At 41.5% G+C, this 9,365-nt stretch overlaps 1 protein-coding gene across 1 annotated transcript; it reads left to right on the top strand.

Annotated features, from left to right (window-relative positions):
• Positions 1-308: 308 nt before the first annotated feature.
• Positions 309-2,862, top strand: LOC122727902 (ribosomal biogenesis protein LAS1L-like). The gene has a single exon (XM_043965851.1). It carries the CDS (start codon positions 1,338-1,340, stop codon positions 2,043-2,045), a length of 708 nt encoding a protein of 235 aa, XP_043821786.1. The 5' UTR covers positions 309-1,337; the 3' UTR covers positions 2,046-2,862.
• The last annotated feature ends 6,503 nt before the right edge of the window (positions 2,863-9,365 follow it).

Below are 9,365 nucleotides of genomic sequence, written 5' to 3'. Positions count from 1 at the left end.
AGCATCCGGGACCCAAGCAGTGACCCGGGCCCAGCCAGCATCCTGGGACCCAGACAGCATCCAGGACCCAGACGGCACCCGGGCCCAGACGTCATCCTGGACCCCCCACAGCGTCCAGGACGCAGACGACACCCCGGGCCCAGTCAGCATCCCGAGCCCTGTCGATATCACGGGCCCAGACGTCATCCTGGACCCCCACAGCATCCCGGTCCCAGTCAGCATCCCGGGCCCAGTCGGCAGCATCCCAGCCCCAGTCGGGGAAATGGAAGAAAGTAAGGATTGGCAGTAGTGTGGTGCCCTGGGGCGGCAAGGCAGAGTGGGACCAGGTGATGGTCTACCTCTTCTGCTCAGACACTAAGCTGCAGAAGTATGCACTAGACCGAGTTACTGCCTGGAGGAGTCGCTGTGGCAATAACTCCCTCTTGCGGTGGCCTGCACAGCTGACCTGGTGAGATGCAAGGTTTTGGATGAGAACAGCACTGTGGGCTCCCAAGAATTGTCTTTCTTATGGCATGGCATTGGTTTGAGGTTTGTGAATCTTATAACTGAGCCAAAACAAAAACTGTCCAATGTTCCTTTGAGACGCCCTGGCATGTGAAATGCATATCCCAGAGTGGATCATAAACCTTCGTCATGATTTCACTCACAGGAAACTTCCCAGGCTGAGTGCTTGTAGAAGAGGTGTGACTTTGTCTTAGACTGGCTTCGGCGTGTCTACTGGTGTGCGCCAATAGGAGTGACCTGTCTGAGCCCCTTGAATTCAAAGAGGATTTCCGGGATGTAGAGGAGGGGGAGTAATCAGGGAATCCACTTTCTAAACGGGCCAGGAAAGAAAGAGAAATATATGAAAGAATCGGAAAGTGCTGTGGTCTCCTATGAAGAAGAGCAATTTAGGAGTGCTCAGAGACCTAAGCAGCTGCCTAAGGTTATCAAGGCTTGGGGAACCGCATCCAAGAGGTCGAATGGATGGTGTCAAAAATGAAGAAGCTGACAGATAACAACGGGCCATTTGTGATAAACATCTTGCTAAGTGACGGGTTTCCTCATTCCTACGCAGAGCAGCTAGAAGCTTTGCAGATCCAACCAGCAAGAACCATGAATCTGGCCAACCTTGTATTGCCCCGGTGCTTTTCTCACTTCTGGCAGCCCCTTTTGAAGGGCTTAGAATCCCAGGAATTCACCCAGGCTCTCCTGGAAAGGATGTTCACGGTGCTTCCAGAATTTGGGGACACAGGGATCCGGCCAGCCTACCTCATCAGTTGGATCAGTGAACTGCTAGTGGTCTATGGCCCCCGTGGGGAACACTTCACTTCTAGCCAGCGTGCCATCCGGAAAACATGGAAGATTGTGTGCCACAACTTCACCTTGAATTGGTCCCAGTGCTTGATGTCTGCTTGGATTGTGCCTGCTGGGCCACTCCCCCTATCCTCCAACTGGTCCTCAAGACCATGGAACCAGCCTTCCCCCTGGACACTCAAGAGAAGCTTATGTGTCTCTGCACCATCTACACCCAGGGTGGGAACCCTAACTCCAGACCAAGGTCCAGGGGAGACTCTTTGTCCTCAAGGAGGCCTGTCTACACTCTGGAAGATCTGCAGTGGCAGGTGAAGCAGTCTATGTTGAGGGATCGGCAGAGAAGTAATGAGGATGAACCGGAGACTGAGATGGAAGATCTTTTTCCCAAGACAGAGGAAGAGGCTGAGGCTGAGCAGAAGCCAGAACCAAAGGCCCCACTGAAGGAGAGCCCTGAGGCTCTAGCAGAAAAGCAGGCTGGATTGGAAGGCTCTGACTGGCAGCTTTGCACAGATGACATAGACTGGAGTAAATATCCCATCGGCAGGGTTCCTGGCCAGACGGATGACCCCAATGAGCTCATGCTGGACAACTACACTATGATATCTGTTGTGGATCAACCTATAATCCAGGAGAATGACGATTTTCCCTCTTCGTCAACACATGATTCCACGAACCAGGGAGCCAGGGATGGCTTACTGTGGACCCAGAGTGAACTACATCACATTAAAACCAACATTAAGTTCTTCTAACTTGAGACTGGGAAGGGCAATCCCTTTTCCTTTATGCAGATGCTACCCCTTCCTTCCCCTTGGAAACCAAGGTCTGTCCTGTGGTTCCCAGCCCACCTCCACCCCCGCCCAGTGGACTTTGGTGTAGCATCACAGATGCATCTAGTATTCCTGAGCCTCTCCCACACTGTACCTAACCTGAGGTCTCCCTTTAGACCTCAGGCAACAGCCAACCCCCCACCAGTTTATCCTAGTGACCCCTCGCCACCCCAGGGCAAGTATTATCCAGGCTCTGGTTGCTGGTACTGAACTATAACAAGTGTCAGCCACTTGGATAAAAAATTTGACTTTTGCTCCAGAGGAAAAAAAAAATGAAGCTCAAAGTCATACAAGTGACAATGACTGAAAAAAAAATGAAACAAATTTAAATTATCATTTAAAACAAATCACTCAAAAAAGAATTTTCAAGCCCTCTGGAGCCACTGCTCTATTGTCGACAAGCCTCCCCCCACCCAGCTCCCTTCCTCTTTCCATCTTTTACTGCTTTCTAGTAATCCTGGCTTTCTCCTGAAGACACCTCCACTGATGGTAGCTCCTTTTCTAATCTCATCTCCACCCCCCAAATAGTAAGCATAGCCTTACTCCCTGGTACCCCTTTGACAATCTCCGTGTCTTATCACTAAGAATCAATCTCTTCTTTAAAATTCAATTGATTTTTCTCCATTTACTTTTTTTAAAAAAATCTTTTTTTTAATTGAATTTTATTTTCAGTTCTGAATTCTCTACCTCCTCCATCACCCTTTCCCCTTCATTGAGAAGACAAGAAAAACAAAACCCATTACAAATATGTATAGTCATACAAAATTAAATTTCCACATTAGCCGTGTTAAAGAAGGAGAAGAAGAAGGAGAAGAAGAAAGAAGAAAGAAGAAGAAGAAGAAGAAAGAAAGAAGAAGAAAATATGCTTCAGTTTTCACCCTGAGTCTATTAGCTCTGTATCTGAAAGTGAATAGCATACTTTATCATGCATACTTTGGAACTGTAGTTGGTTATTGAATTGATCAGAGTGTTCGAGTCTTTAAAAGTTGTTTGTCATTACAATATTATTGTATAAATTGTTCTTATTCTGCTCACTTCATTTTACATCACTTCACTTCTCACATTTTATCTGAAACCATTCCTTTCATCATTTCTTACAGCACAACAGTGTTCCGTCACATTCATGTAGCATAACTTGTTCAGCCATTCCCCAATTGACGGGTATCCCCTCAATTTCCAGTGCTTTGTCACCACAAAAAGAGCTGCTATACATATTCTTATACATATGGGTCCTTTTCCTCTTTCTTTGATTTCTTCCTAATAGAGGATTTGCTGGGTCAAAGGATATGCACAGTTTAACAGCTTTTGGGCCTTAGGTCCAAATTGCTTTCCAGAAATTTAATTGGACTAGTTCACAGCTCCACCAACAGTGCATTAATGTGCATATTTTCCTATAGCCCCTCCAGCACTTGTCATTTTCCTTCTTTTGGTCATCTTAGGCAATCTCACAGGTGTGACATGGTACTTCAGAGTTGTTTTATGTTGTATTTCTCTAATAACGATTTAGAGCATTTTCCCGTATGGTTATTGATGGTTTAGATTTCTTCTTCTGAAAACTGCCTATTCATATCTGACCATCTGTCAATTGGGGAATGGATCCTTTTCTTGTAAATCTCACTCAGTTGTTTATAAACTTGACAAATAAGACATTTACCAGAGAAACTTGCAGAGATTTTTTTCCCCACCGATTTCCTGCTCTTCTAATTGAAATGCACTGGTTTTGTTTGTGCAGAAACTTTTTAATTTTATGTAATCAAAATTATCCATTTTATCCCTCATGGGTCATGAACTCTTCCCCTTTTCATATATCCGACAGGTAATTTTTTCCATGTTCCACTAAGTGCTTATGATACCACTCTTTATATGTAAATCTTATATCCATTTTGAGCTTATCTTGGTATATGATGTGAGACGTTGGTCTGTACCTAGTTTCTACCATACTAATTTCCAGGTTTCCTAACAGTTTTTGTTGAATAGTGAACTCTTACCCCAATAGCCTGTGATTTTTGAGTTTATCAAATACTAGGTTATGTTCATTTGTTTCTGTACTGTATATTACATAATCCGTTACACCAATCAACTTTCTTTTTCTTACCCAGTACCAAATTGTTTAGATAATTACATCTTTGTAGTATAATTTGAGACCTGGTACTGTTAGGCCCCCATCTTTCCCCTTTTTCTTTGATTGATTCCCCTAATTTTCTTGACTTTTTGTTCTTTAAGATGAAGTGGTTTTGTTTTTTTTTTAGCTTTATAAAGTAAATCTTTGGTAGTTTGATTGGTATGACACTAAATAAGTAAGTTAATTTAGGTAATATTGTAATTTTTATTCTATTGGCTCAGCTTACCCATGAGCAATTATTTTCTCCAATTATTTAGATGTCTTTATTTGTGTGAAGAGTGTTTTGTAATTGTGTTCATGTAACTCTTGTGTGGATCTTGGCAGATAGACTCCCAAGTATTTATATTGTTGTTATTTTAAATGGAATTTCTCTTTTTGTATCTTCCTGGATTTTGTTGGTAATATACAGAAATGCTGATGAATCGTATGGGTATATTTTATATCCTTCAACTTTACTCAAATTGTTAATTGTTTCAGTTAGTTTTTTTAGTTCATTCTCTAGGTAAACCATCAGATCATCTGCAAAGAGTGATCATTTTATTTCCTCTTTGCCCATGTGTATTTCTTCAATTTCTTTTTCTTGTCTTATTGTAATAGCTAGCATTTCTAGTACAATGTTAAATAATAATGGTGATGATGGACATCTTCGCTTCACCCCTAATCTTATTGGAAAGGCTTCTAGCTTAACCTCATTACAGATAATGCTGGCTCTTGATTTTAGATAGATACTACTTACCATTTTAAGGAAGGCTTCATTTATTCCTGTGCTTTCTAGTGTTTTCAACAGGAATAATGGGTGTTGTTTTTTTGTCAAACACTTTCTCTGCATCTATTGAAATAAATGTGATTTTTATTGGTTTTGTTATTAATGTGGTCAGTTATGCCTATAGTTTTCCTAATGCTGAACCAGCCCTGCTTTCCTGGTATAAATCTATACTGGTGATAGTGTATGATCTTTGTGATATATTACTGTAATCTTGCTGGCATTTTATTTAACATTTTTGTATCACTATTCATTAGGTAAATTGGTCTGTTGTTTTCTTTATCTGTTTTGACTCTTTGGTTTAAGTATAAGACCATATTTGTATTATAGAAGGAATTTGGTAGAACTCCTTCTTTACCTAATTTTTTTTTTCAAAAGTATATGTAGTATTGGAATTAATTGTTCTTTAAATGTTTGGTAGAATTTACTTGTAAAACTATCTGGTCCTAGGGTTTTTGTCTCATGGAGTTCATTTAAGGCTTATTCAATATCTTTTTCAAAGACAGGATTATTTTAAGTATTATATTTACTATTCTGTTAAACTGGGCAATTTATAATTTTGCAAATATTCAATCCTTTCATTTAGTTGGCCTCAAATTGGGCAAAATAGCTCCTAATACTTGCTTTTAAATGGACCTTTTAAATTTTTTGATACTGATGATTTGGTTTTCTTTTTCAAATCAAATTAGTCAATTGCTTATCTGTTTTAATATTATTGTTTTCCAAGAAAACAGGTCCTAGTTTATTTGTTCCACTTTTTAATTTTTACTTTACATTTCAGAATTTCTATTTTGTAATTTAATTAGGAATTTTAAATTTTTTTAGTTGTATGCCCAATTCATTGGTCTACTTTTTCTCTTATTGATTGATGTAAGCATTTAGAGTTACAAATTTCTCCCTAAGTACTGCTTTGGCTAAATTCTACAAATTTTGTTATGTTATTTCACTGTTTTCATTATCTTTAATGAAATGATTGTTTCTGTAATTTGTTCTTTGACCCACCCATTTTTTTAGAATTAAGATATTTGGTTTTCAGATAATTTACATCTATGCTTCAAAGGCCTTTTTTTATTAAATGTAATTTTTATTGTATCGTGATCAGAAAAAGACACATTTATTATTTGTTTTTCTCTTTTTGTTTGTGAGATGTTTATGCCCTAATACAGAGTTATCAAGTTCCTGGCCTGTAAAACTCCTGAGTACAGCCCTAGCCAGATTAAAATGTAATTGGAAAATGTTTAACAAAATAAATAAAAATACAATAGAACATAGATGTTAATTTGTGGTTTTCTATGTCAACATGCCAGTTCGGGTTCTGTTTCTATTTTAGTTTGACACTATTACCTTAATATATGGTCAGTTTTTCTGAAGGTGCCGTGCACAAGTAGGAAATAGTTCTATTCCTTTCTCCTTAACTTGAAAGTTGAAGTTCTCCACTCTTACAGTTTTACTGTTTCCTCTTTGTGATTCATTTAGCTTTTCCTTCAAGAATCTAGATGCTATGATATTTGATACATTTGTTCAGGTTTAGATATTAACTCATTGTCTGTGATACCTTTTAGCAAAATATAGCTCTTCTATTTATGTCTCTTAATTTAGTTTGTTTTTGTTTTCTCTGAGATCATCATTGCTACCTCTGCCATTTTTTTTACTTCATTTGAAGCATAATAGATTTTGCTCTAGCCCCTTATTTTAACTGTTTGTATCTATTTGAAGTTTCTTATAAATAATATATTGGATTCTAGCTTCTAATCCATTCTTTTATACTTGTTTGGTTTTTGTAAGTTCCTATCATTCACTGTCACTGTAGTAGCTAGCTGCTCTTTATGATCAGGCTCATTCTTCTAGCCTATTTCTTGAATTTGGACTTTATATTAATGGTGGGCTCTGATCACTTCTGAGTCAGACATCTGGCCTGAGCCTTTGTCCTTTGACATTTTTCTGAAGCTTTTACAATTAAGTTTGGGACTTTGTGTAAGCTTTAGTTATTCCAAACCCATGTGATCTGGGGAGAGATCTCTTCTCTGCACTCTTGGTCTGAGCCTTGCAAGTTCCTGACCCAGGTTTGAGTTTGCTGGCAAGTGCATGGTTATGTTTTCCTAGACTGCTCCAGGATGGAGCCACAAAATTGCTGGCTCTGCTGTGCTCCAGGCTTATATGCTTGGCTAAGGGCTAGGACTGAGTTGTCACTGTATTCCTGGGCTCAGAGCCACTCAGCTATGTTTAAGTAACTTAACTATGCACATACCAGCAAACTCAAACCTGGGTCAGGAACTATATCCTCAGTTAAGAGAGGGACATGTGAGGAACAGTCTGGTATCATGGACCTCCTGACTAGAATTCAGAAGACAGGGACTTGTGTTTCAGCTGTGTGTCCTACACAAATCTCTTGATTTTTCTGAGCCCTGGTGTCTTCATCTGTAAAATGAAAATACCTACCAATCAATCAATCAAAAACATTTATTAAGCTCCTGCAATTCTATGTATTGTCGATTACATCTTAAGAAGGAAACTCCCAACTCCAAGAAGCTTGCTTACATTCTAATGAGTGAGAAAAAATACATGGTGTCTCAAAAGTCTTAGTGGTTCTACACTTTCGTATTAAACTTCCAAACTTAGAAAAGTCACCATTTTAAAGCTTAATTATATAAATTTCTGGTGCACTTAGTTTGCAAATTTTGAATGATTTTAACAAGGCAGGGTGCCTCTCATGTATTGATTGCATGTGCAGGACAGCTTCAGTTACTGAGCAGCAGCTTATCAAAGTTTTTACAAAATTCGAAAATCCACTAGAGTAATGTATAGTACAAGATAGCGATTATGTAGACTTCTAATAAATAGCAATGTCAAAAATTTAACTTTTCATTGTTCGTAGTAGTAAAAATAAAAGTTTAAACCGCACTGAGACTTTTGAGACGCTATCAAACATGAGTAAACAATAGATACAAAGTAGTTAAATACAAGGTCTCTTGGGAGGGAGGACACTGGAAGGTGGGGAAGGCGGAGAGGAGGAGGGTGCGCATTCCCGGGGTGCAGATGAATGAATGGCCACGGAGTGCGCAGGTACAGGTAGTGGGCAAGAAGGCCAAAATTCCACCCCTCCCGGCCTCAGTTTCCTCCTCGGTAAACCTGCCCACGCTCCAGGCCTGCAGGAGCCCCTCCCACACCTCCCGGCGCAACTTTCACTAGGTCGGTCCTTCCCTCCCCAGCAGCAGAGAAAAGGCTTCTGGAGCCGCGCCTGCGCCTGCGCCGCACACACCTGCGCCTGCGCTGTGAGGGCCCGAACGAACGCGAGCTGAGAGCCGGACGAGTTTGGGCCGCTCCAGCGCGGGTCAGCGTGACGGGGGCTGTGGCCCGGCCGGATTACCGGGCTCAGTTACGCTTCGCCAGCTCGGGGGCCGGGGCCCTGAATCTCTGCTGCTATCATGGTGCGATGCAGCTGCTCGCTTCTGAGGAAGGTACGTGTCTGGGCGGCTGGGCCCGCGCCTCGGGAGCCCCGGCCAAGCCGCCCTGGTGTCTAAGCCCTTCTTCCCCTCCCCCTTCTGTTCCCATCCCCTCCTTTAGTCCTCCTCCCCGTCCCCAACCTACTCCCTCCAAGCCTCTTCCCCCTCTCTCCGCCACCCATCCCGCAGTGCCAGCAACTCTTTCTCTCCTTTCTCTTCCCAACCCCCCCTTCTTTTCTGTCCCTCTTCCCCTCCCCCTTTTCTTTCCGCTTCTCATCTCCCTTTCCCTTTTTCTCTTTCCCCATTGATCCCTCCCCTATACTTACTTACCAGTCTGCTGTCTCCCTGCATACCCTGTGAGTTCCTTGAGGATAGAGACAGTTTCATTGTTGTCATTGTGCGTATCCACAGGACTGGCAAATAGTAGGTACTTAATACAATCTTGTTGATCGACGAACCGGGCCCTGGAGGTTGTTTCTCACAGGGAAACTATGGAACTTGACTTTGTAGTACGGAGATTTTTGCCCTGGAGAAAATGTTCCCAGGTCACCCTCTAACTTTATTACTAGGGTCATCCTGTCTGTGGTATTCTGTCCTGCCATTGTCATTTTAGGATTCTCCTTTGAAAAGGACATCCGAAGGCTCCCAACTATTTTCCACTTATTGCTAAAAATGTGCATGCTTAATTTACATGGTGGGTTGTCTTGGTTATGTGAAGACAATTAGTCCAGTCTCATTTTTGAATAGTGCCAGATTAAGAATCACAGAAGGTGGGGCAGCTAGGTGGCGCAGTAGATAGAGCACTGGCCCTGGATTCAGGAGGACCTGAGTTCAAATCCGCCCTCAGAACTTAACAATTACTAGCTGTGTGATCCTGGACAAGTCACTTAACCCCAATTGCCTCACCAAAAAAA

The sequence above is a fragment of the Dromiciops gliroides genome, chromosome 5, assembly GCF_019393635.1.
Source record: "Dromiciops gliroides isolate mDroGli1 chromosome 5, mDroGli1.pri, whole genome shotgun sequence".
Taxonomy (NCBI): Eukaryota; Metazoa; Chordata; class Mammalia; order Microbiotheria; family Microbiotheriidae; genus Dromiciops; species Dromiciops gliroides.
Note: the sequence above shows the minus strand (reverse complement) of the source record. Positions and strands in the feature narration are given on the sequence as shown.